This window comes from Scyliorhinus torazame, chromosome 2 (genome assembly GCF_047496885.1).
Source record: "Scyliorhinus torazame isolate Kashiwa2021f chromosome 2, sScyTor2.1, whole genome shotgun sequence".
Taxonomy (NCBI): domain Eukaryota; kingdom Metazoa; phylum Chordata; class Chondrichthyes; order Carcharhiniformes; family Scyliorhinidae; genus Scyliorhinus; species Scyliorhinus torazame.
This window is the reverse complement of record NC_092708.1, coordinates 381,313,340-381,341,019: the sequence shown is the minus strand read 5'-3', so window position 1 is coordinate 381,341,019 and position 27,680 is coordinate 381,313,340. Positions and strand designations below refer to the sequence as shown.

Sequence of the window (27,680 nt, the reverse complement as noted above, 5' to 3'; positions counted from 1 at the left end):
CCCTAACAGCACTGGGGGTGTACCTACACCACAATGATTGCAGCTCACCATTACCTTCTCAAGGGCATTTGGGGATGGGCAATAAACGCTGGCCTTGCCAGCAATGCCCACATGTCATGAACAAATATATTTTTAAAAACTTGTATCATACCTTGGTTAAACCACACCCAGAGTACTGAATGTAATTCTGATCGCTATACGAAGTTAATTTGTGGCAGTTTTTCAGCGAGTATCCTGCCGGTGAGTTCCCCACCGCTATTCAACGACACTTCGTCATTTTTTGGGGCCCTGGGGAGTTTCTCATCGGTTTAGCCCACACATAGAATTTTTGTTTAACGCTGAGGAACTGAACTCATGAATCGGGCCGCCATTTTGAAAGGGTGCCCCAATGTCGAAGTGAGCTTGTGGGTCCCTCACACACCCCCACTTTTGTAAGGGCCACGAAGAATCCAGCACAAGTTTGAAGTATACAAAGCAATAACATTTATTTACTATAACATATATACATAACAGTAGCAGTAACTTCCCTTGCTACATACTCCTTCCTGCTGGTTCCTGAACTGGCCAGCTTTATTTATACTAGGAGTTTACTAGTGGTTTCTCCGCCCCCCTCATTGGGGAAGCTCATACTCCCACAGGATTGTGGGATAGTCATTAGTCCCCAGCCAATGGTAAGTAGGCAGGTTATAACATCCCTCCCCCCCCCAAAGTCCAAGGAATCCACCGAAGACCCTGGTAAAGGAGGGCGTCGGACTCAGGCCGCAGGCCGGACACCATTTGCACGCGGCGCTGAATCAGGCGGCGTGTAACGAGACGGAGACCGGCGCTTCCGTGATGAACGGCACGGTTGTACATCCACGGCCTGTGGACCCGAGGATCCCCCCTCTGATGCATCCTGTGTCTCCATCTCGGAGTCAGAGTCTGCTGCCTCCGTCATGTCAGCGTCTCTATCTCCATTCGGTCCCATAACGACCTGCGCAGGCTTCAAGTGAGGCACCAGTGGAAGATTGTGAGGACTACCTTCCCTTGTCTCTGGTCTCTGCGGCTGTTGAAATGAGCTCCAGGGGCGGGGAATCTTTTGAGGGGATGGTCTTCTGGACCGAACGTAGTCTACATGTTTTCGCTGGAGACGACCCTGGGCTTGCACTTGGTAAGATATAGGGCCCGTTTGGCGAAAGATTACACCAGGAACCCATTGGGCACCACCAGCAAAATTCCGAACGAACACTGGGTCACCGGGCGCAAACTGCCGAATCGGCCGATGCCGAGAAAATCCCTGTCCCTGCCGTTCTTGTGTGCGGCGTGCTTTTGCGCCAATGTCCGGGAAAACCATACTAAGGCGGGTGCGAAGTCTCCGGCCCATTAGGAGTTCTGCGGGAGCTACCCCAGTCACTGCATGGGGGGTGGTCCTATACGTAAACAAAAAGCGAGCCAGTCTCGTGTCCATTGATCCGGAAGACTGCTTCTTTAGGCCTCTTTTGAATGTCTGCACTGCGCGCTCTGCCAACCCATTTGAAGCCGGGTGGTAAGGGGCAGTGCGGATATGGCGGATGCCGTTCATCTTCGTGAATCTCGCAAACTCCTCACTCGTGAATGGAGTGCCGTTATCCGTGACCAGCACCTCGGGGAGGCCATGCGTACTAAACGATAAACGCATCTTTTCAATTGTTGCGCAGGACGTTGTCCCCTGCATCTTATGCACCTCTAGCCATTTGGACTGGGCGTCAATTAGTAGAAGGAACATGGATCCTTGAAAAGGGCCTGCGAAATCTGCATGCAAGCGTGCCCAAGGCCGCCCTGGCCATTCCCAGTGATGTAGGGGCGCGGCCGGCGGAAGCTACTGATGCTCCTGGCAAATGGAGCAGTTTTGGGCCACCTTCTCAATGTCGGTGTCGAGGCCTGGCCACCAGACATAACTCCGGGCCAACATTTTCATTTTGGTCACGCCTGGATGCCCATTGTGCAAGTCTGTTAGTATCAGCTCCTGGCCTTTTTCCGGGACAATCACACGCGTCCCCCACAAGAGGATGCCGTCTTCCACGCTGAATTCTGACAGCTTGGAGGAAAATGCCCGCAACTCGCCTGGGAGCTGTCTATGCTGCCCACCATACAGGACTATGTGCCGAACCTTTGACAGGACTGGCTCCGTCTGGGTCCACCCACGGATCTGTGATGCCGTGACAGGCAAGGTGTCCATAAAATTTAGGGTTGCAACCACCTCACCAGTCGTGGGGGTCGACATGGGGCCGGTCGATAAAGGCAATCGGCTCAGTGCGTCGGCATTTGCTATCTGGTTTGTGCTCCAGAGAATACTCGTATGCAGCAAGCAACAAAGCCCAGCGCTGGATCCATGCAGAAGCAATGGGCGGTATTGGCTTATCCTCTCTGAAAAGTCCCAGCAGGGGCTTATGATCAGTCACGATAGTGAAATGGCGGCCGTACACGTACTGGTGGAAGCGATTCACCGCAAAAACCACTGTCAGGCCCTCCTTCTCGATCTGCGCGTACTTTTTCTCCGCTGCAGTCATTGTGCGGGAGGCGAAAGCTATCGGTCGTTCGGCCCCGTTCTCCATCTTGTGGGACAGGACGGCCCCAATACCATACGGGGATGCATCACATGTGACGAGCAAAGGCTTTCCAGGATTAGTAACCCAGACGACGACAATTGTTGCTTTACCCGCCGGAAAGCGGTTTCTTGCGGCTGACCCCAAACCCAGGTGTGATTTTTCTTTAGCAGAAGGTGCAAAGGGGCCAGCGTAGTTGCCAGATTCGGGAGGAACTTCCCGTAATAGTTTACGAGACCGAGAAAAGAACGAAGATGCGAAGTGTCAGTCGGGGCGGGGGCATGTTGAATTGCACGCACCTTCTCTGCGACGGGGTGCAGACCTTCGCGGTCCACTCGACAACCTAGGTAGACTACTTCCTTTACCTGAAATACGCACTTTGTGCAACGTAAACTGACTCCAGCCTCCGAAAGGCGTCTAAGGACAGCCTCCAGATTTTCCAAATGTTCCTGCTCCGACGTCCCTGTAATCAAAACGTCATCTAGGTAGACAGCCACACGTGGTAAACCTCTCAAAATGCCCTCCATAACACGTTGAAAAATTGCGCAGGCAGAGGATACTCCAAAGGGCAACCGTGTATATTCATACAGGCCCCGGTGTGTATTAATCGTTACATATGGTCGGGAGGCAGGGTCCAGCTCCAACTGCAGGTAGGCGTGACTCATATCTAATTTTGTGAACGAGAGTCCACCTGCAAGTTTCGCATAGAGATCCTCTATGCGAGGCATTGGATATTGGTCGAGTCGGGAAACCGTATTCACTAAGTTTATAGTCGCCACACAAGCGAACTGTGGCACCTGGCTTCATTACAGGTACAATTGGTGCTGCCCAGTCAGCAAAACGGACGGGCCTGATAATACCATCACTCTCCAAACGAGTGAGCTCCCCTTCTACCTTCTCGAGCAAGGCGTAAGGCACTGGGCGCGCCCGGAAATAGCGCGGTGTGGCTCCTGGTTCAACGTGGATACGGGCTACGGCCCCTTTTATTTTCCCCAAACCAGGCTGGAATACATCTGGGTATCGTCCTAGCACCTCAGTCAACCCTTCAGAAACTGTTTGGAGGATGTGCTGCCATTGCAACCGCAAATGGCGCAACCAGTCCCGACCCAACAGGCTGGGCCCACGGCCGCGCACCACGACAAGTGGGAAACGCCCCTCCTGGCGTCCATAGACCACAGGGGTCATTGTAGTTCCTGCAAAGTCCAGTGGTTCCCCCGTGTAGGTGGCCAACCTGGCCTGTGAGTCGGTTAATGTAATGGTCTGTATACCCTGCTTGATGCGGCCGAATGTCCTCTGGGCGATCACGGAGACCGCTGCGCCAGTATCCAACTCCATCTCAAGCGGGTGGCCATTGACCCGTACTGTCACCTTAATGGGGGCCACACGGGGAGCTGCCACACAATACAGCTGCAGGCAATCGTCCTCCGTCTCCACGTCCTCAGGAGTAGTCGCCGCAGGTTCATCCACATGGAAGGTACGGCCTCTGGGCTGGTCCCAGTTACGGCCCCTGGGCTGGTCCCAGTTTCGGTCGGAACGACGGCGCCTCTGGCGCCCCCAGGACCGCCGTCCACGACGGGGTCGGCGCCTACAAGTCTGACACGGACATGGCTCCTCATCCATTGGCTCTGGAGAAGGCTCCCTTTGGGGAGGAATGTCCGACGGCCAGTGGCGTCGGTCCGGATGTTGCCTCGCCCAAGGTACCGCAGGAGTGTGGGGGGACGTTTTCGGACGGAAGGGGTTGCGCCCCAAGGCATGCACTTCCATTCCCTGTAGCTCCTGTACTCCTCGCTCTGCGCTCTCTCGGGACAATACTATTTGAATGTCCTGTTGAAAAGTCAATGTTGGCTCCGCTAACAACTTTCTCTGGGTGGCCGCATTGTTAATACCGCAAACCAAACGGTCGCGTAACATTTCTGACAAGGTCTCACCATAGTCACAGTACTCCCCAATCCTGCGTAGCCTGGATAGAAAATCGGCAAGGGATTCTCCAGGGGTCCTCTCAGCGGTATTAAACCGGTAACGCTGGACTATCGTGGACGGGGTTGGGTTAAAATGTTGCCCCACTATATTCACAAGTTCATCAAACGTTTTGGTGTCCGGCGCAGCTGGGTACGTAAGGCTCCTAATCACCCCAAACGTATGCGGGCCGCAGGCGGTGAGCAATATGACCACCTGCTGCTCGTTTTCGGTGATATTGTTTGCCCGGAAATAGTAACGCATCCGTTGTGTGTACTGGTTCCAGCTTTCCAGCACAGCATCAAAAACATCCAAACGTCCGTACAGAGACATGGTATAATAGAAAACAACTTCCAACCTGTATCCAACAAAAATCAAGGGAGATGGCTTCAGCAGTGTAGACAGCTATTCACTTTAACCTTCGTCACCAGTTTTGTAAGGGCCACGAAGAATCCAGCACAAGTTTTAAGGATACAAAGTAATAACATTTATTTACTAATAACATATACACATAACAGTAGCAGTAACTTCCCTTGCTACATACTCTTTCCTGCTGGTTCCTGAACTGGCCAGCTTTATTTATACTAGGAGTTTACTAGTGGTTTCTCCGCCCCCCTCATTGGGGAAGCTCATACTCCCACAGGATTGTGGGATAGACATTAGTCCACAGCCAATGGTAAGTAGGCAGGTTATAACACCCACCCATGGACAATGTCACCCCCCTCACACACACACACACAAATGGACACTATCTCACACCCTCAAGTGAGGACACCCCGCAATGGGGTCCTTGGGGGGGGGGTTCCCCCTCTTCAGGCCCTACCAAGCCCTCTTACAGCACCCCCTCACTTCTAGGACCACCACCCTACTTCCTGGAGTCCCATACCTACCTGCCCTGCGTTTCCCCACCCTTCAACCCCCCCCACCATCATTTCATGGGCATGGCCCCCTGGCCGTTGGCAGTGCTACCCTGACACTCGGGCAGTGCTCCTGCCAGCTTGGCAGTGCCATCCAGGCACCTTGACAGTGCCAGGGTGGCAATGCCAAGTTGCCAGCTGGGCAGTGCCAAGGTGCCCATATTCCATGGGCAGGCAAGGGAGCCACCCTGCACTTACCCTGACCACCCAGGGGTCTCTGTTGGCCTAGGAGACCCCCCGGGCGTCTTCCGGCTGGTCCACATTTGTGTGGACTAGTGCCGATCGGTGCCTGACTGCAGCCTCCCTGGGAGGGTGGAGAATCAAAGAAGACTGGTGGATATCGGGCAAGTAGGTCGTAAGTAGGTTTACGACCTACTTCCGCGAGCATCATTCAGTCCCGCCCATTTGGGGCAGAGTTCCGACTCGGATGTCTCGTGGGACTTCGGAGAATCTCGCGAGGCGCGGTGCCTGTCAGGATGCTCGATGCATGCCTCTCCCGTGATTCTCTGGCAACGTCGTGTTCTCGTTTGAACACAACTCAACTGTAGAATCGCGCCCATTGCTTTAGGAAGATAGAACAGGAGTGTACCATTCGGCCCCGCAAGCCTGTTTTGGCATTCAGTTATATCATGGCTGATTGACTTAGCCTCAACAGGGTTCGAGAATTCCCCATCATGTGTGTGAAGAAGTACTTCCTGATTTCATCCCTGAACAGCCTAGCTCTAATTTTAATATTATGCCTCATATTCCGGAATTCTCCACCAGAAGAAATAATTTCTTCCTATCTACCTTATCAAGTCCTTTATTCAAACTGAACATCTCAGTCTGATCACTTCTTAATCTTCTACTCAAGGGAATACAATATTCAATAATCACTTTTATAATTCCAATGTTCTGCCGAATCATTATGTAACCTTTTCTTTCCCTTGCAGGTATTGATCGCACCACTGAATGTGACCTCCATCAGTGACCAGGATGCATGTAAAGCTGGACTGCAGCCAGTTTGCAAATGGAAAGCATATAGTTTAGATGGCTATCCAGGTACTGTACACCGTCCACCCTGAGCATGTCACATTAACCAGCCATTGCCAATGAAATGTGAATGGAATTATTATACATATGGTTTCAAATGAGCAGCCTGACCAGTCTTAAATCTCGCATGAGCTGAATCGGGTATTGGAGAACCCTCACTTTGCAGTTTTAAAATAAACATGAATAGAACTGCACAGCACAGAAGGAGGCCATTCGACCCATTGTACCTGTGCCAGCTCTTTTAAACACTGGGAAACAGATCATACAGGTCTGCCCTTGGCCTTTTGAATGAAGATGGGGCTAGAGTCAGGCAATGTTGCTCATGAAACAGCAAGCACTGTCCAGAAGACTGGGCTGCGCGCAAGTAGGAAAACTCATACTCAGTTAAATTGATTTGGCAATAGACCCTTCTTCAGGGGATGTCCCGGAGGACTGGAGAATAGCCAATGTTGTTCCTCTGTTTAAGAAGGGTAGCGAGGATAATCCCGGGAACTACAGGCCGGTGAGCCTTACTTCAGTGGTAGGGAAATTACTGGAGAGAATTCTTCGAGACAGGATCTACTCCCATTTGGAAGCAAATGGACGTATTAGTGAGAGGCAGCACGGTTTTGTGAAGGGGAGGTCGTGTCTCACTAACTTGATAGAGTTTTTCGAGGAGGTCACTAAGATGATTGATGCAGGTAGGGCAGTAGATGTTGTCTATATGGACTTCAGTAAGGCCTTTGACAAGGTCCCTCATGGTAGACTAGTACAAAAGGTGAAGTCACACGGGATCAGGGGTGAACTGGCAGGGTGGATACAGAACTGGCTAGGCCATAGAAGGCAGAGGGTAGCAATGGAGGGATGCTTTTCTAATTGGAGGGCTGTGACCAGTGGTGTTCCACAGGGATCAGTGCTGGGACCTTTGCTGTTTGTAGTATATATAAATGATTTGGAGGAAAATGTAACTGGTCTGATCAGTAAGTTTGCAGACGACACAAAGGTTGGTGGAATTGTGGATAGCGATGAGGACTGTCTGAGGATACAGCAGGATTTAGATTGTCTGGAGACTTGGGCGGAGAGATGGCAGATGGAGTTTAATCCGGACAAATGTGAGGTAATGCACTTTGGAAGGTCTAATGCAGGTAGAGAATATACAGTGAATGGTAGAACCCTCAAGAGTATTGAAAGTCAAAGAGATCTAGGAGTACAGGTCCACAGGTCATTGAAAGGGGCAACTCAGGTGGAGAAGGTAGTCAAGAAGGCATACGGCATGCTTGCCTTCATTGGCCGGGGCATTGAGTATAAGAATTGGCAAGTCATGTTGCAGCTGTATAGAACCTTAGTTAGGCCACACTTGGAGTATAGTGTTCAATTCTGGTCGCCACACTACCAGAAGGATGTGGAGGCTTTAGAGAGGGTGCAGAAGAGATTTACCAGAATGTTGCCTGGTATGGAGGGCATAAGCTATGAGGAGCGATTGAATAAACTCGGTTTGTTCTCACTGGAACGAAGGAGGTTGAGGGGCGACCTGATAGAGGTATACAAAATTATGAGGGGCATAGACAGAGTGGATAGTCAGAGGCTTTTCCCCAGGGTAGAGGGGTCAATTACTAGGGGGCATAGGTTTAAGGTGAGAGGGGCAAGGTTTAGAGTAGATGTACGAGGCAAGTTTTTTACGCAGAGGGTAGTGGGTACCTGGAACTCGCTACCGGAGGAGGTAGTGGAAGCAGGGACGATAGGGACATTTAAGGGGCATCTTGACAAATATATGAATAGGATGGGAATAGAAGGATACGGACCCAGGAAGTGTAGAAGATTGTAGTTTAGTCGGGCAGTATGGTCGGCACGGGCTTGGAGGGCCGAAGGGCCTGTTCCTGTGCTGTACATTTCTTTGTTCTTTGTTCTTTAAGTGCAGTTTTCTGCATCAGCTTTAGGGAACGGTGTTCTGATATCTTTGGTCAATCCTTTCTAAGGATCTGTTTATCTCAGGATATTGCTCCATCACTTTGTACTTTTCCAGATGGCTGAGCTTCTCATGCCATTAATAGATGTCACTGTTGAATCTGGGGCATTCACAGTCTCTCTACCCCACTCTCTCGTATTTCCTCTCTCTTTATTTCCTCTGCTGGTTTCTAGATTAAATAATAGTGTAAAGCTCCGTACTGTAATAGTGAAATGTTCTGTACTATCCAAGAAGAGAATGGTGGAGAATATTTATTTCAGTCACTTGTAAAACATTAGCACTTATGTTTGAGCTTTCATTACTCTGCTGATACTTTGTGTATTTTCCCAAATATTCTGCATTCAAAACTTCCTGCTTTACAAATACTAAATAAAGGGCCTCTTATTTCTGAAAGAGCACATCAGTTTTCTGGAAGCAATAAGTAGTCTCTTATCCTTTAGGACCATGAAAGGTTCCAATGAACACTCTAATGTGAAGGATTCCTATTGTAAGAGTCAAGAAGGTGAGGATCCAAATTCAGAATGCCAGGACGAGAGGACTGTGAATGTCAACATGTAACAGTAGCACATGGGTAGATGAAGCCATTAAAAAGAGTCAATAGTGTTTTGAATTTTATAAATAAGAGCACAGAGTCACAGAATTGTTACAATGTAGAAGGAGGCCATTCGGCCCATCATGCCTGCACCAGCCCCAAATGAACAATTCCCTCAGTGTGGTTCTCTGACCTTCTCGTCTTAACCCTGAATAGCCTTCCTTTTAAAATAACAGTTTAATTCCCTCTTGAAAGCTTCGATTGAACCTGCCTCCACCACACTCAAGCACCGCATCCCATACTCCATACCTCAACCACTCGCTACGTGAAAAAGCTTATTGTCATATCGCTTTTGCTTCTTTTGCCAATTACTTTAAATCTGATCTGCCATAGGGTACAATAGTAGCTGAGAATACATAATGTTTGCACTAGGCAACAAAGACAGAAATAAGTGTCTTTCCCCCCTCCCCTGACCAAGACTGATTATTCTCGCCTCTATAAATATTTCAGTCAGGCAAAGGGTGGTGCTCAGCACTTGACCTTCTCCAGCACATTTTTCCAATAACATTAGCCACACTGTCCATCCCTGATAGATGGTAATCTCAAGGTGCGTTATGAATTGGACAGATCTAAATGAGTAGTACGCTGAGGAAAGGCTATTTTTCCGTAAGCACCTTTTCATGAAGACCATCCCAATGATCCAACTTTGATGTTAACATAAAGATGTGCAGGCACATCCCTTACAAACTGGGTGATTACTTTTTTTCTCTGTGTACCTTTTATCATGATGTACCATATCTACCCACAATGCAGGCAAAAGGTCTTCTGTGCACCCACTGTTTTGAACATATTCATCAACGGCCAAACCTATTGAGCAAACAATTCATGGTGGCACTAGTTTCCTGATTTTATCCAATATCCCATATGTATTGGTGAGAAAAACCATGATTTTTACTGAGGGGATCTGGTGAGATGATTTAACATGAAGCCAGCAGCCCTGCCGACTGGCTGAAAAGTCAGGGGCGGGCCCACCTCTGCTGGGCCAAGAAACTATGACTGGATTTTACAGTCGCCAGGCAGTTAACAGATGAGATGAAGGCTTCCACTAAGAACTGCCAGTCATTCAATTGACTAATGTTTCTCCTGATCTTACTACCACCAGGCCATGGCTGGCACTGTAATATTGGAGGGGCAGGCAGGTGGAGTGGCCTCACCAGTACCTGTACTGTCAAGTGGTTAGTCTTCAAGCTGGGCTGGGGCCCTTTTCACTAGGGGGACCTTTTCGTTGGCCACAAGGTTTTTGATCCCTTCCAGTTCCCAATTGCAGCAAGGCAGCCAACAGTTTATCAGGTAGTCTCGCCATGTGACTTAGACACTCCGAAGCCATGAGTAAAATAGCTACGTGGTGGGAAGAAGCCCTTAAGTAGCCTCAATTGGATAGGTGAGCCAACATCTAACCCACTGCTGGTGAAATGCAAAAGGAGGCAGTTAGGCAAAGGGCTTGGCTCATCCTGTCATTCTATCCAACTTTACACTACTTCCCAGGAGTCGGTGGTGAGTGGGGAAGGAGGAGTAGAATTCCAGTTAGAGACACACAGGGCTGGATTCTCCCAGGTGAGCCATGTACAATGGAAAAGTCCATTGACCTCGGGCAGGATTCTCCGGTCTCCGGGTGGACCCGGCAGACTATTTTATCTATTCGATTCTGTCTTTCTATTAGGGTTCATGTTCATTTCGGATCCATTTCTTCCTGGATGGCAGCGTTATTGGGTAAAACAATGCTTGAAAATCTACCCTCGGAAACCAAACGTCTGCAACCTGGACCTTCACATGTCACGAGAGGAAACCACAGACCTTTGGGAGCAGAGTAGAGAACAGCTGAGGTAACTATTAAAAACTGGCAAGTATCCTCGCAATTAAAAGTTTTGGTTTTTATTTCCTAATTTGTGGTCTTTATTCGCATCTTGCAATCACAGGATCTGGATATAACCCAAAGAGTCCATCTGTAGCGAGTTACATAGATACATAGAAGGTATGAGCAGGAGGAGGCCTTTTGGCCCTTCGAGCCTGCTCCGCCATTCATCACGATCATGGCTGATTATCCAACTCAATAGCCTAATCCTGCTTTCTCCCCAAATTATATGCAGAGTCATGTGGCTGCTTTGATTTTATACACTTTCCAGGCGTTCTTTAATCTACGTGGAGGATTATTACACTTTTGGAGAAGTAGATATTCATTTATTTCTTCTGTCTCTCATCCCCAGCCACGCACAGTTCTCAGCTTCAAAAACTGTGCAAACCTCTTTGCTGCTGGTGTGTGTCCATCGCGTTTATAGGACAAACACTGTTTGTAACCCTTCTGTTCCTTTCCTCTGTTGTCACGGATATGCCACCACCCTTTCACCCAGCCTTACCGTCCTCCAATTTCAATCCTTCTCAAAACAAAATACTAAAACATTTGTTTACATTAAACAGATTTAATAAATTCTAACATGAACATTAATAGAACACAATGTAAATAATAAATTATCACACAAATTACATTGGCAGTTATGCCCGAAACCACCAGCGAGAGGATTGAAAAGGGTGTGTGTGTCTTGGTGGAGCCCTTTCTGCACAATGCACATTTGCAACCCTCCCACTTCACTAGTATGAAAAATGGTCCTTTCTATTTCTCCATCCCCACAGGAAAAGTACCTGTTTTTCTAGCTTCCATTTGCTGATTCTACCTTATAGTACACCGAAGATTTGCGAAATACATCACGGGTTCAATCTTTGGATAGCACTCAAATGCTGCTAATCTGCCAAATAAATGTAATGTTTTTGAGATGCACATCTGATCCATCTGAACAGAGTTAAAATAGTGTAATAACAAATGTGTTTCCAGCACTTTGAATATTGTTGATATTCTATGCTGCAGCCTGCTTCTCAATCACTCAGTAATTTTGCTGAATCTTTCCACTGGTTCCAAATTTAAAACAAAAATCTGACCTTCGCACACAGTATCTTGTGAATAAACTGGTTTTATTGACTGCTAAACATGCATCTCTGATCCTTCTTGATATCATCCAGGATACCAGTGTACAGAAATTTGCTTTACAGGTGATATGAAATCCTTTTTCTTTGAAGTGTGAAGTAATCGGCACTAATCCTTAAATAATAGATACAAGTTAGGATCTCTTTGATTATACAACTAAATGTGCTTTGACTCCAAAACAGAGGAAGAAAGTTAATAATCAACATCAACCCTCTGACTACCATTAGACACAATTGTAGAGATGCTTATTAACCTATTAGCCAAACACCTTGGGCGCGATTCTCCACTCCCACACCGGTTGGGAGAATCGCCTGGGCCGCCAAGATTTCCCGGGTCGCCAGTCCGACGCCCTCCTGCGATTCTCCCAAGCTGCGGGAACGGCCCGGTCGAGTTTTGCAGGCCGGAGAATCGCCGGAGACACCCAAAATGGCGATTCTCCGGCACCCCCGCTATTCTGAGGCCCGGATGGGCCGAGCGGCCAGGCCAAAACGGCGGGTTCCCCCCGGCGCCGTCCACACCTGGTCGCTGCAGTCGTGAGTGGTGCGTGAACGCTGGGGGGGGTGGCCTGCAGGGGGGCGAGGGGGGATCCTGCACCGGGGGGGTACCTCAGATGTGGGGTGGCCCGCGATCGGTGCCCACCGATCGTCGGGCCGTCCTCTCTGAAGGAGGACCTCCTTCCTTTCGCGGCCCCGCAAGATCCGTCAGACATCTTCTTGCGGGCCGGACTTTGAGAGGACGGCAACCACGCATGCACGGGTTGGCGCCGGCCAACCCGCGCATGCGCGGATTATGCCCGTTATGTGGCGCCGGCCGCGTCATCTATGCGGCGCCGCTTTTACACGGGCGACAAGGCCTGGCGCGTGTAGATGACGCGGCCCCGATCCTGGCCCATTGTCAGGGCCTGAATCGGTCGGGACCGGGGCTGTTTCGCGCTGTCGTGAACCTCGACGGCGCGGCCACTTCGTCACGGGAGTGGAGAATCCCGCCCCTTGGGCGGGACATTCAGCCTTTCCTGCTGGCAGGATCTTATGGGTCCGACTGAAAGCGACCCTACCCATGGCTGGTTCCCCAGTGGCGGGCGATCGATGCAAGGTGCCAAAGACCTTGATGGGCCAGGAAGACCCCGCCGGCGTCCTATGCGAGCTGCCTCTGCCGCTAAAAACCACGCCGCAGCCTCAACCCTTGTTCTTTATTCATTTAAGGGATATTTAATAGTAATCTTTATTGTCACAAGTAGGCTTACATTAACACTGCACTGAAATTACTGTGAAAAAACCCCAGTCGCCACATTCCGGCGCCTGTTCAGGTACACAGAGGGAGAATTCAGAATGTCCAATTCATCTAACAGCACATCTTTCAGGACTTGTGAGAGGAAACGGGAGCACCCGGAGGAAATCCACGCAGACACGGGGTGAACGTGCAGACTCCGCACAGACAGTGACCCAAGCCGGGAATTCGAACCCGGGACCCTGGCGCTGTGAAGCAACAGTGCTAACCACTATGCCACCGTGTGATATGCATGTCACTGGCAAGACCAGCATTGATTATCCATCCCTAATTGTCCTTGACACTGTGGCAGGTGGATACCTTCCAGGACTACAGCAGTCTGTGTGGCAAAGCTATTCTGACAAAGCGGAAGTTCCAGAGTTTTGACCCACTGAGGAGGCAGGAACAGTGATATTTCCCAAGTCAGCATGGTGTGTGGCTTGGAGGTGATGGTGCTGCCCTTCCCCTTATAGGTGGTAGACGTCAAGGGTTTGAAGCCTTGGTGAGTTACTGCAGTGCATCTTGTAGATGGTACACACTGCTGCTATTGTGCACCACAAATAGATGGGACGCTCTGCCAATCAAGTGGGACTGTTTTGTCCTGGATGGTATCAAGCTTCTTGAATGTGTTCGAGCTGCACTCATCCACAGGAGGGTATTCCAGCACATTCCTGATTTATGTCCTGTAGATGGTGGAAAGACTTTGGGAAAGAGGCAAGTCATTAGCTGCAGATCACCTAGCTGCTGGGATGTTCTAGTATTTATATGGCTTGTGAATTTAAGTTCCCACTTAATTAAGTATTTTGGGGAAGTGATTAGACTCTAGTTTGTGATGGTAATTGCCTGGCTCTTGTGTGGTGTGAATATTATTTGCTACTCATCAGCCCAGATTTGAATGTTGTCCAGGTCTTGCTGTGTCTAAACACAGGCTGCTTCACAATCTGAGGAGTCGCAAATAGAACTGAGCATAGTGCAATCATCGCCAAACATCTCTTCTAATCTCAATTTTGAGGGAAGTTGGATTAAGCAGCTGAAGATGGTCAATGGAGAATATATTTTCTGTTCTTTGATGAAGAAAGGTGACAAAGGAGGCTTATCTCCTCAAGTGCCAGACAATTACCATCACAAACTAGAGTCTAATCACGTCCCCAAAATACTTAATTAAGTACGAACTTAAAATGACAAGCCATATAAATCATGATCGCATATTTGATTTGAAACTTGTGCATTTTACACTTGAATGCTGCGCACTACAGTATATGTACTGACGCATTCTACTATATGCTGTATAAACATTCCAGATTCCCATTACTAGCAGCATCGTGGCACTCCTAATTGTACTACAAACCCTGAAGAACAAGGGCCCTAAAGGAATCTAGTAAATTTAGATGTTGAATCTCCAGGTGGAAGAAAGAATGGCATTGAGATCCTTCTGTAACTGCGTGTATAAAGCAGGCTGGTTTTGAGAGCAAGGTTGCCCACCCACCTGTCCCAAACCACACAAGCAGCCATTTCTTAATTTCTGATTTTGTTTCTTTCAATCAAATGCAATATTTGTAGGCTTTGTAAATATTACAATTTTCCAGTAGCCTATGGCAACATCAGAAAAATAGCAATGCCATCATGTATGATTTCTGAAAATAAAGCGTGCAGTTTCAAAATGCCCAACTGATCGATGCTTGCAGCCTGTACTCTTAACGGTGTGTGCTTTGAGCCCCTGAGCTGCCAATCATTACCTGCTTCTTTTATTTGGTTGGGTGAGTTTCTCGTCCATCCTTGCCCAGGACACTGGATGTTGTACTGTGTGGACATGGACCATGAAATCTCATGGGTGAGGAAAGGGTGCAGACTGACTGGATGTACTCCAGCGAGGTGCTGTCCCAAGCTGTATCCTTGAGCCACTGACCCTCTTAGATGAAAGTGCCTGGGTGGGAGATGTTTCTCTCCGCCAAGCAGATAATGACTCCATGATTGTGTTAGTACTTCCCAACATCCATCCACCTTGCATCACACAAACCAAGAATGTTGATTGATAATCTGCATATCTTCTGAATGACATTTTATGCTTTCCCTGATTGATAGAATGTTGCATCATTCCAATTAGCAGTTCTTTTGGTGTCAGTTTTTATTTCCTTTTTCATGTTCTTCAAGCTTTTGAGGTGTGCTCAGTAGCATGATGACAGTCCAGGTCCACCTACATTTGCGGTACCAATTCCATTCTCGCTGTTGCTTTGATAAGAATGGTTTGTACTAACCATATTGGACCAGAGCAAAGGAAAGTATGAGGTGGTTTCCTTTTCCCTTCCTCAAGTGTTCTTTTTATTTCAAAGGATGTGGTCATTTCTGGCAAAGCCAGAATTTATTGCCCACCTCTAAATCCTAAAAATTCAGGCATGAAATGGGAATGAAAAGCAAAGTGAATTTTTTAATGGAACTTCCTATATTTTCCAGGCTAAAAGCTCCTGGTAAACGAGAGGCTAAAAGCTTGCTGGAGAAGTTGCGATGGGTTACCCTCGGATATCATTACAACTGGGAGACGAAGGTAATTTTGCTCTGTGACTCAGAAAACATTTTCAGGAAAAATGCACACTCCCTCCCTTTTATCGGGTTCCATTTCGTGATTTCAGCCTGTGGCTTGACACCTTCCACCTGTCGGGAAGCTGAATGGGTGAGCTGCTCCTAGCTTCCTGCCAACTTGGCACTAGCTTGTCAGAAAAATTCAAAACCCTGTTTAAACCAAGCAGCCATCAGCACTCTCACAATTGCGAGGAAGCTGAAAATCTAACACTTTATTCAATCTGGTTCATGAGAGATGTACACCAGAGGAAGAGGATGTTCATATGACATAGGGGCAGAAGTAGGCCATTCAGCCCATTGTGTCTGTTCCACCATTCAGTGAGATTATGACTGATCTGATATGATAATCCTCAACCCCACTTTCTCGCCTTCCATAACCCTTGATTATAAGGACAGTGCTTTCTTGAAACCATCTCATTCTGAGGGGTAATAACTGCAGGAGTGACATTTTTTAGTTTGCTTGCTCTCTCTTTTTCTCTCTGTCTATTTTTTTCATCCCACTGTAGTAAGCACTGATGTTTGACATCCTCCTCCAACTCAATCGAGTGACCAGCCTTCCTGTTATGAACCTGGATTATGAATATGCATTACAGGGAATTAGGACCTAGACAAGTTGGTGGAGTGGGCAGGTGGGTTGGAGATGAAGTTCAATGCAAAATGTGATGCATTTTGGTAGGAAGAACATGGAGAGACAATGGAAAATAAGGGATAAAATTCTTTAAATGGGGCAGGAGCAGAAGGACCTGGGTATATATTTACATAGATCATTGAAGGTGACAGGACAGGTGGAGAGAGCAGGAAATAAAGCATATAGTATTCTGGGCTTTATTAGTAGGGGCATAGAGCAGCGGTTGAAGATGCCCCACCCCCACCCCAAGTGTGCCGTGAAAAAAGATTCAAAATTTGTGTAATTACACTCCAACTAACCTTTGTTTTCAGCTCTGTGATTGGCATCTCCAAGATCCGGTGAATCTTGGGCCTCCTGCACCTGTGCGGGCTGGGAAAGAACCGCACATGCGTGGTTTGGATTTTTTTATGTGGGTCAGGCCCATGCGCGTGACCAGTGGCACTTGGAGTTGAAGACAAATGGTCCCATCTGCCTGCACAAAAAGTGAAAACGCAAAAAGGTCGCAGAAACCCTGGGAAAACAAGGGAGACAGGGAGAGGTTAAAAAAAATAGGAGAGAGGACAGAAGGAAGTTAAAAATGAAGTTCCAGTAAGGGAAGTCAGCAGAGAAAATAGAAGGTGTACCTCAATTTTTTTTAATAGTATATAGGTGTCCCATAATGTATATAACCACTGGCATAGAGTATAAGAGCAACGAGGTTATGTTGAATTTCTACAATTAGACCTCGGGCGGGATTCTCCGAAAACGGCACAATGTCCGCTACCCGGCGCCAAAGACGGCGCGGATCAGTCCGGCGTCGGGCCACCCCAAGGTGCGGAATTCTCCGCACCTTTAGGGGCCAAGCCCTCACCTTGAGGGGTTAGGCCCGCGCCGGAGCGGTCTCCGCTCCGCTGGCTGGCGGAAAAGCCTTTGGCACCACGCCAGCCGGCGCCGAAAAGACTTCGCCGGGCGACGCTTGCGCGGGAGCGTCAGCGGACGCTCACGGCATCCCCGCGCATAAGCAGGGGAGGGGGTCTCTTCCGCTTCCGCCATAGTGAAGACCATGGCGAAGGCAGAAGAAAAAGAGTGCCCCACGGCACAGGTCCGCCCGTGGATTGGTTGGGCCCCGATCGTGGGCCAGGCCACCATGGGGGCACCCCCCGGGGCCAGATCGCCCCGTGCGCCCCCAGGACCCCGCAGCCTGCCCGCGCTGCCTTGTCCCGCCGTTGAAAAGGAGGTCTAATCCACGCCAGCTGGCGAGGGTTGACAGCGGCGGGACTTCGGCCCATCGCGGGCCGGAGAATCGGCAGGGGTGGGCCCGCCGACCGGCGCGATTCCCGCCGACTGCCGCGGCGCGATTCCCGCCCCAGCCGAATCTCTGGTGGCGGAGAATTCGGGACACGGCGGGGGCGGGATTCACGCCAGCCCCCTGCGATTCTCCGATCCGGTGGGGGGTCGGAGAATCGCGCCCCTCATTTGGAATACTGTGTTCAGTTCTGGGTGCCACATTATAGGAAGGATGTGAATGCATTGGCGAGAGTGCAGAAGAGATTTACAAGAATGGTTCCAGGGATGAGAAACTTCAAATATGAGGATAGATTGGAGAGAAGAAGGCTGAGGAGATTTGATTGAGGTGTTCAAAATCGTGAGGGGGCTGGACAGAGTAGATAGGGAGAGACTGCTCCTGCTCACAAAAGGATCGAGAACGAGAGGGCACAGATTTAAAGTGATTTGCAAAAGAAGCAAATGTGATGTGAGAAAAAACGTTTTTACACAGGAAGTGGTTTGTGACTTGAATGCACTGCCTGGAAGTGTGGTGGAGGCAAGTTCAATTGAGGGATCAAAGAGGGCATTTGTTTCTATTCAAGTAATTATCTGTATGCAGGGGTATGGGGACTGGCACCAAGTCATGATGTTTGTTTGGAGAGCCAGTGCAGACACAATGGGCCAAATGGCCACCTGCGCCTTAACAATTCTGTGATCCTATGAGAGTTGAGCCCAAGCCTAGCCCACACTTGTAGGAGTCAACTGGATAGTAGTTCGGTCACTTTTTCTTTCTCCTCCTTTTCCCTTCCGAAAGCCCAAAGGTGCTGAAACTAATGTAGCAGACCTACTTCTCCAAGCTCTACATACCTCCAATGAGGTCATTAACTCATTCAGACCATTCAAACTTGGGACATCCTTGATCCAAGTGGCTCAGCTGTTCACTGCCTTAACTGTGAGCCATCAGGAAAACCCAAATGTAGATCATGGTCCAGATATTGGAGTACAATAACCACGAGATTACCAGCTTCGCTACACTGCTAACTCACAGAAGCATTCTGCATTAAAGCTGCAAAAGGGCATATAGTTGTATTACCTGCCTATTAGTTATCAATTAAATATGCCAGAAATAATTGTGGCTTTTCCATTCAATGTTTAAGGGCCTTAATTGCTGCAAAACAGCCTCTCTGGCACTGAAACTTTACTTTTACCAGTCTGAAATCTCGTCTTCTCCAGTCCATAAGATCAGGAATGGAGTTATTTGATGACTACTCAATGTGTTTAACTTTATTGAAAATCTCTCCACTGCCCAATTTGACCTGAATAGAATCTGGACATATTCCAGGCCTGGATCGACAAATTGAATTTAATATTTGTACCAGATATGCTATGCAGTGACCACCTTCATCAAAAGATAATCCCAGCCAACTCCCCCAACTTTCAACAACAGCATAGTCACCAATTTTGCCCAACGTCAACGACTTGCTGGCCTCCACTGGCCAGAACCAGAACTGGATCAATCATATTGATACTGTGGTCACAATGCAGAAGAAAGGCTAGGTTCGCAAAGCCTCCCTACCAGTTATAAGACTTGGGTCAGGTTTGTGATGGAATACTCACCCCTCGCCTAGATGGTTGTAGCCATACCAGCACTCAAAGCTCAGCACTGTACAGACCAAAGCACTTTTCACCATAGGCTGCTGTGTGTGTGCTATGTACAAGATGTACTGCAGCGTATCGTTAAGATTACTTCTTCAACATCTCCTCCCCATGGTAGCTAACAAGAAGAGAGACAAGTGTTATGGGCCAGGGTTTAGAGAACCCCAAAGTGTATCATGGAGTTCACCTGACCCACAACTTTTAATAGATTGTGGTATGGGGAGCACACGGCCCACTCTACAGGTGTGGTGCAGCAGAAATGGAAAAGTATTTTTCAAAGCAAAACAATGTTTATTCTATGAACTCAAGTTAACCTTTTTAAAACATACAGTGAACATCTTAGCAACCATCAATTCAAATACAACCCCCAAAGAATACAACACTAAGTAATCCTTTAAGTTTTCCCTTTAACATCCATAAGACTTAAAACACCTTTTACCAAAAGCACATCAGGTTAAAGTCATTACTGGTATTAGTTTAAAATCACCAGGATTGAGTTACAGTCTTTAGATTACAGAGAGAGATTCATACATCTTCTGGCTGTGACTGCAGCTATCCAGCTCTGATAATGAAACAGCAAACAGCCTAAAACGAAAGTAAAAAGCTGGCAGACAGCCCAGCTCCACCAACTCTCTGACATCACTGCAGTAATAAACACCCATTTCTTAAAGGTACTCTCACATGACACAAGGTCAACAATCTTGTAGAAACGCTATCCCCAAGTTGGCTTGGTTGATTATCGTCTTTCCTCGCTTAAATCGTGTGCAGTGTGGGAGTATCATGCCAAGACAGTTCAGTTGTAATTTTCAAAAGGAAGTTGATATGTAATTGAACAGTGAATGTTTGAACATGGAACATGGAAAACGTGAGGTAAATGGAATTAATTGGATGTTCTCTCAAGCAGCAGGCACAAGCAGGATGGGCTAACTGGTCCATAGAGATGACCAATGGATGCCTTCTTCATCATTAAAAATTACTTTCAAACATTGCTCAAATCCAATCTGAGAACTAATGAAACTTGCAATGAACATGTCCGAGTTTATATATTCTTTTAATGATTGTATCTATTTGAGCAGTCAGTGCTCACATTCTTTAAGGTGGCCATTGCTATGTGTGTACCTAACTGACTGTTTGCTCGTACTTTTTATTTGCAGAAGTATTCACCCGATCACCATACAACATTTCCCACGGACCTCGCCCACCTGTCTGAACAAGTGGCGGCAGCATGTGGCTTCCAGCAGTTTAAGGCAGAAGCTGGAATACTGAATTATTATCATTTTGACTCTTCACTGGGTATTCATGTGGATGAATCTGAAATGGATTATTCCAAACCCCTGTTATCATTCAGGTAAGAAAAGTGAACAAAATAGCAGATTTTTGGGAGGGGGTGGGATAAGAATTGTTCCTAGTAAGAACTAAGAATTAGTGTTTCCATTGACAAAAAGGTCAATAATTGGAAGACACTGATTTAAAATAATCAATAAAGAACAAGAGGCGAAATGTGAAGACATTTGTTTATCATGAGTTATTGCATTCTGGAATGCACTGTCTGAAAGGGGGGTGGAAGCAGATTTAGTAATAATTTTCAGAAAAGAGTTGAATAAATGACTGAAGGGTGGGAGTTTACAAAACCATGAAGACAGGTCGGAGATAGGAATGAATTGTCTAAGTCTTTCAAAGAGCCAGCAGAGGCCCAATGGGCTGATGCATTCCATGATTCTAGTAGTACCTTTGTATTAATGATTCAAGCAGAATGGTGCCCTTGTTGTTTACTGGATAAATATTATTGAAGAACTACGGTTAAGGTATCCAGACTGTGTGTCTGCTGAAGCTGTAATTAAGAAGTTGTAAAAGATGAGGTCATGATTCATTCCAACTGCTTACTTGGTTACAGATAAAGGGCTAATGGTATATTTGTTACGAGCTGGAGATACCCTGGAGAGTAGATAATTTGAGGGATTGTATTTAGTCCTAGGCAAGCAGGTCATGTGACATCTCAGTGGGATACAGGTGCTGTAATTAATGGGAGGAGCCAGGTCTGTCAGTAGTTTTGCAGTTTGCCATGCGATTTGAATCTGACAAGATGCAAGGATTTTAGGTTGAACAGCAGTTTTGCCAAATGCTGCTAGGTTGCGCAGAGGTGTACTGAATCTGCTCGTGAAAGAAGCTCTCTAAAGGTCTGTGCAGCAGAGCAAGTAATAAGTGGCATTTGAATTGTATTGGGTTGCTTAATTGGAGTTAGTAGCAGGTATAGATAATAAGTTCAAGTTTCTCCTTTTAAGAACAGTTTACAAAGAACAGTTTACAAAGAACACTACAGCACAGGAACAGGCCCTTCGGCCCTCCAAGCCTGAGCCGATCATGATGCTTGCCTAAATTAAAACTTTCTGCACTTCTGGGGTCCATCTCCTCCCATTCTAGTCATGTATTCGTCAAGATACCTCTTAAACGTCACTATCATAACTGCTTCCACCACCTCCCTCGGAAGCACTGTCCAGGCACTCACTACCCTCTGTGTAAAAAAACTTTCCTCACACATCTTCTCTAAGCTTTGCCCCTCGCACCTTTATCCGATGCCCCCTAGCAATTGACTTTTCCACCCTTGGAAAAAACGTTTGACTATCCACTCTGTCCATGCCACTCATAATTTTGTAAGCCTCTAGCAGGTTTCCCATCAACCTCCGTATTTCCAGTGAAAACAATCCAAGTTTATCCAACCTCTCATAGCTAATACCCTCCAGACCAGGCATCCTGGTAAATCTCTTCTGTACCCTTTCCAAAGCCTCCACATCCTTCTGGTACTGTGGTGACCAGAATTGTACGCAATATTCCAAGTCTGACCTAACTAAGGTTCTGTACAGCTGCAACATTACCTGCCAATTTTTATACTCAATGACCCGACCGATGAAGGAAAGCGTGCCATATGCCACCTTGACTATCTTATCCACCTGCGTTGCCACTTTCAGTGATCTGTGGACCTGTACGCCCAGATCTCTCTGTTAATACTCCTAAGGGTTCCGCCATTTACTGTATAATTCCCAACTGTATTATTCCATAATGCCTTACCTCACATTTGTCAGGATTAAACTCCATCTCCCATTTCTCTGCCGAAGTCTGCAACCAATCTATATCCTGCTGTATCATCTGACAGTCCTCACCACTATCCACAACATCTGATCCAGTGTGACTTTACCTTTTGTAAGGTTAACTGATAATTGTAAAACTATTTATTTGATGTTAATGTGGTTAATTCTGTTTAAATTAAAGTTTTTTTAAAATTTAGAGTACCCAATTCTTTTTTTTCCAATTAAGGGGCAATTTAGCATGGCCAATCCACCTACCCTGCACATCTTTGGGTTGTGTGGGTGAGACCCACGCAGACACGGGGAGGAAGTGCAAACTCCACACGGACAGTGACCCGGGATCAAACTCGGGTCCTCGGCCGCGTGAGGTAGCAGTGCTAACCACTGCGCCACCGTGCCACCCTAAATCAAAGTTTGTTTTAACATAATAGATGCCTGTTGTTCAGAGTCATCATTTCTGGGGTGAAGTATCCTTTCCTCACAGTTTCGCACGATCAAACACCTTGTTTGGAGTTCATGTCCGGTATCCTAACAAATATTGGGGTCTGGTCCTGTATCTTAACAAAGCTGTAAGTGCCTTTACTCCTCATCTCAAAACACACTTAACATCTGGAGGGGAGAGGTTTTGCACAGACTGTAACTTCACTTGTACTGGCAGCTTAATCTTTTTCTCAGAATGTCTCTGACACTTGGAATTATATGGCCTTGGTTGACCAATTCTACAGGCTGGAGGGAGGTGCTGGATGGAGAGAGGGAACGAGTAAACATTGAGAAGATCAATGAAAGTAATGAATTCTAGTAATTTGCAGTACACTGCTCTTTATTTCTACCAGTATAATAACCATCCTGAAATTACCCACCAGGCAGTGAGTGTTGTGCGGCTTTGTCAGTTAGTGTTTCGAGAGGTACCTTTGCTGTGGATGAACGCAACAGAAGTAGCCAAAATCTGGGGCCAGATTTTCATTGTAACCTGATAATGCATGTGGAAAAGTATTATTTCAAGTCCTCAATGATTAGATTTCTGTGGGAATCGGTCAGTTAAACTAAGATAAATTTGATTTGTTTAAAATGCATTAGACAATGCTACCCAAGGACTAGTCGTTGGCTCCAATCCCCACCCTTCCAATCATTGTCTTGAGCTCAATCAGAATCCCCAGCTAAGGGCCAATGCAACACTGAGTTTCAGATCCTGTATCCTCTCTCATCACAAAGGTCACTTTACTTCCACATTGCAACAGAGAGCCCACTTCTGCCACTGTCTCATTCCATCTATCATTGAAACTCTCATTCATACCTCTGTCACCTCCAGACTCAGTTACTCTCGTACTCTCCTGATTGCCCTCTCATCATCCATAGTCCCTAATCTTCGTGCAAAGCTCTGCTGCCTGTATAGTTTCCCATGTCACCAAGTCCTTGGAAATGCTGAGCTGGTTGTGTCCCAGTGTCAGATAAAACTAGTTGCTGGGTCATTATGATGGAAGCATCCATAGATACTGTCAAGCATCATATTTGAAGAATGGTGGTGCGGGTGAGATACCAACGGATAATCTGTACCTGTGAAATCGTAGCACCATTAAATTACTGCTTTGAGAGGGGATGAGAGAAAATGGATAGGCTGAAAGTATTTGAAACTGCTAATCTCAAGTTTTCCTTTTCTCTCTCGTTCCTCCAGTTTTGGCCAGTCGGCTGTGTTTCTACTCGGAGGCCTGAAGCGGCAGGACCCTCCGCTTCCGATGTTCATTCACAGCGGCGACATCGTAATAATGTCAGACAGGAGTCGTCTTTTCTATCACGCAGTTCCCCGGATTGTTCCCAATCTGGAAGGCAGGGCAGTCCCCAGCTGTTTAGAGAACACGCCGATCAGGGACAACTGCTCTGCTGACACAAGCTACCAACAAAGTGATGAAGATGACTGGGAAATCTGTATGAAATACTTACAGAGCTCCAGGATAAACATGACGGTGCGCCAGGTGGTGCGAGTCGGACAGAGTTTCCCAGTCGTGCTGGACATTGAAAAGATGGCAGACTCCCAGCTGTACTCTTATCACCAAGATGCCACTGAGGATCACGAACATAAACGACAGAAACTGGAAACACCAGCGGAGTCTCCATAATCCTACTAACCTTTCACTGGAGGGGTGGCAGCTTTGTGCACTGGCAGATTCACAGAGACAGTGATGTATTAGCTCGCCATGCCTGCATTGCCAGATTTCTGCTCCTTACGTGCTTGGGAAAACCTGTTGAGGAAATACTAAAGAATCTCCCGTAGCATCAGTATTCACAGATCTCCCCGTCAGTGCCAGTTCTCCCTCTCAGTGCCAGTTGTCCCTCAACACCAGTATTCGTGGGCCTCCTCAGCAGCGGCTATTTTCAGGCATCTTCCTGTCAGTGCCAGTTTTAATGGGTCTCATCATCGGTACCCATGTTTTGGGGGTGTTTCAAGTATTCACAAATTGAGATGAAAGGAATTGCTGCGGAGGAATGAAAAACAATCTGTATTGTATACGCAATGCCTTGTCAAGCTGACAAGTGTGGCATAGATCAGTCTCACTGTAAAGCCAGCATAGGTTTTGCCCAGGTTTTACTCAATTGGAGTAGCACTCCTAATTGTAAAACCGTCATTCATATTTCTTACTTCAGCCACATTCAGGCTGTCCAGCGTACCCCTTCATTTATGGCAGCCTTGATCTGTGAAACTGGGCAGTAGCATGGAAAAAGCCTGCAATGGTTACCTTCTACTTGCAAAGAGAAAATATGCTGTAACAGGTGGAGACTTTGATAAAGTGAGATGCAAATAATGAACAGCTGCTACAAGATAATCAAACCTAGTGGGGGATCTGGTTTTATACCATGTGAATAATGTAAAGTATTTATACATGAATATTGGTTTCTCTGTTGCCTGAAATACTTTAAGCGTTGAGCATCATGTCAGGATTGATAAATTAGTATCTAAATTTCCTCCACTAATAGTCCAGAATTCCTTATAAGCATATAAAATATGTACTGAATATAGAAAGGTAGACTCCAGAGGGAAACATAGGGGAGACCAAAATAACCAGTGTTTTATCCACCATCCCTTCTGAAACCTCAGAGACAGTAACTCTACCACTAGTTGAAAACATCTAATTAGTTGTTAAACTCTAATTTGGCCTTTGTTTCACTCTACATAAAACAGCTCATTTAGTGTTGGGTCTCCCAAGGATTGAACAAGACATAGTCAGATGCATAACCACTTTATTACTCTAATTCTAAGGCGCTCATATTAACAGCGTTCAGCTGTCAGGAACGGCAGTGCTAGCCTTGCAACGGTAAATGCTACTACTGTGGGGTTGTGGCAGATACTTTTTTGTGTCCTGATGGTCCCACAAGTGGTCTCGGCGTCTTGCTGCTGAGGGAGTTGACCCACTCGGCGCTACACCAACTGATACAGTTGCGTAACCCGGAAACATTGATGATAGTGATCTGAACGGGTTACGTCTGTCTTTTGCTGTTCCAAGACAACCTCTGCTCACCAACAGGAGTATTGTTGGTAGGGGTCGGCACAGTGGTTAGCACTTCTGCCTCACGGCGCCGAGGTCCCAGGTTCGATCCCGGCTCTGGGTCACTGTCCGTGTGGAATTTGCACATTCTCCCCATGTCTGCGTAGGTTTCGCCCCACAACCCAAAGATGTGCAAGGCAGGTGGATTGGCCACGCTAAATTGACCCTTAATTGGAATAAATTAATTGGGTTGTCTAAATTTATTTTTAAAAAGGAGTACTGTTGTTTGTTCCACGGAAAATGAGCATTCATAGTGACTTTAAGAAAGGGACAGTAAAATTAGCCCTCCCTCTCCACAACGAAAACTCTTGACAAGCAAAAACCTACTGATCCCAGATGGGAATTATTAATTGAGCTACCATTTACTGCTTTTTTTTTGACAGTGAATCCAACATTTTAGCCACCTTTTTTGTAAAGAATTGCTTCCTAACAACTTCTCTCCTGAATGTCATGACTCTGATCTTTCTCGTGCCCCAAATGCTTTCTGCTTGAAGAAGAGAAATGAGCTATGTTTCTATTCCCCACCCGCATTCTCAAAAGCAATGAAGACCTTTGCAACTTAGATATTTTTTTAGCGAATCCCCCTTTGAAGTCCAGCTTCAAAGCCTCTTTTTACAGCGGAGTCAAGCAATGCAACTGGAAGAAAGCTCCATTAGAATATTTCTCTAATAACAAGAACTAGACCTGAATGTGTTTAAAACAGTTGGTGGTGCTCGTTTAAGCTGACAAACCTTTGATGAATTTTATTACTCTCATCATCTGCCATGCTATGCACTATCAATTCATTCTCGGTTATGGAACAGAGTGAAATATGGTTTTTAGTATAGCGTTGCTGGGTTTTAAGTGTGGAACATAGAGAGCGACATAATTCAATTTTTATTGCTCTTTACAATTTGTAGTTTATGGGCTGTGCCTCTACCATAGTTAGGTCATGTTTATTGGACTTGCAACTAAGATGGGGGTATTTCCACTAGCTCTCCTTGAGCACCACAGACTTTGTTCTTTTAGGTAATTTAGACATTCTGAATTCTCCCTCTGTGTACCCGAACAGGTGCCAGAGTGTGGCGACGAGGGGCTTTTCACAGTAACTTCATTGCAGTGTTAATGTAAGCCTACTTGTGGCAATAAAGATTATTATTTCTTATTATTATTTCTTGTTCATGTTTCACTGCAGGGCTGAATGGGTAAATGAGGCGAGCTAACGGGCAGGTGTCCATATGACATCTATTACATCTCTCTCACACTCTCGCTGTCTCTTTTTCTCTCTCCTCTCCACCATCTGCAACTCCCCGCCCCCAATGGTGAAAATCACACTCCGGTGGAAGCTACAACTCGTGCCTATCTATCTCTCCCTCTAAGAATACAATCAGTTTGTATATAACGCCACCAATTTTAATTAAGTTTTAAATCATCTGTTCGCAAATGATTGCAGAAACAGGATTTTGCATCTTGCTACAGTTTTAATACTTCTACCCGACACAGAAAAGACAGCAGCTCTGGAATTCCCACCCTAAACCTGACTGTGTCACTCCTTAAAATCCATTGCTTTGACCAACCTTTTACTCGCCTGTCTTTTTACGTATCTCAGTGTCAGATTTTGTATGGTAACACTGCTGTGAATTTTTGTTCATTCGCTGACAAAGCTAGCATTTATTGGTCCATCCCTAATTACGCTTGAGAAGGTGGCCGCCTTCTTGAACCGT

General features: G+C 46.7%; 1 protein-coding gene across 1 annotated transcript in view; it reads left to right on the top strand.

Annotated features, from left to right (window-relative positions):
- alkbh1 (alkB homolog 1, histone H2A dioxygenase) overlaps positions 1-27,124 on the top strand; it is a 53,666-nt gene extending 26,542 nt beyond the window's left edge. Inside the window, exons 2-6 of the mRNA XM_072493588.1 lie at positions 6,370-6,478; positions 10,667-10,829; positions 15,701-15,791; positions 20,510-20,703; positions 24,111-27,124. Of these exons, the coding sequence (XP_072349689.1) occupies positions 6,370-6,478; positions 10,667-10,829; positions 15,701-15,791; positions 20,510-20,703; positions 24,111-24,552 (999 nt within the window). The 3' untranslated portion in view covers positions 24,553-27,124. The remainder of the gene's footprint in view (positions 1-6,369; positions 6,479-10,666; positions 10,830-15,700; positions 15,792-20,509; positions 20,704-24,110) is intronic.
- The last annotated feature ends 556 nt before the right edge of the window (positions 27,125-27,680 follow it).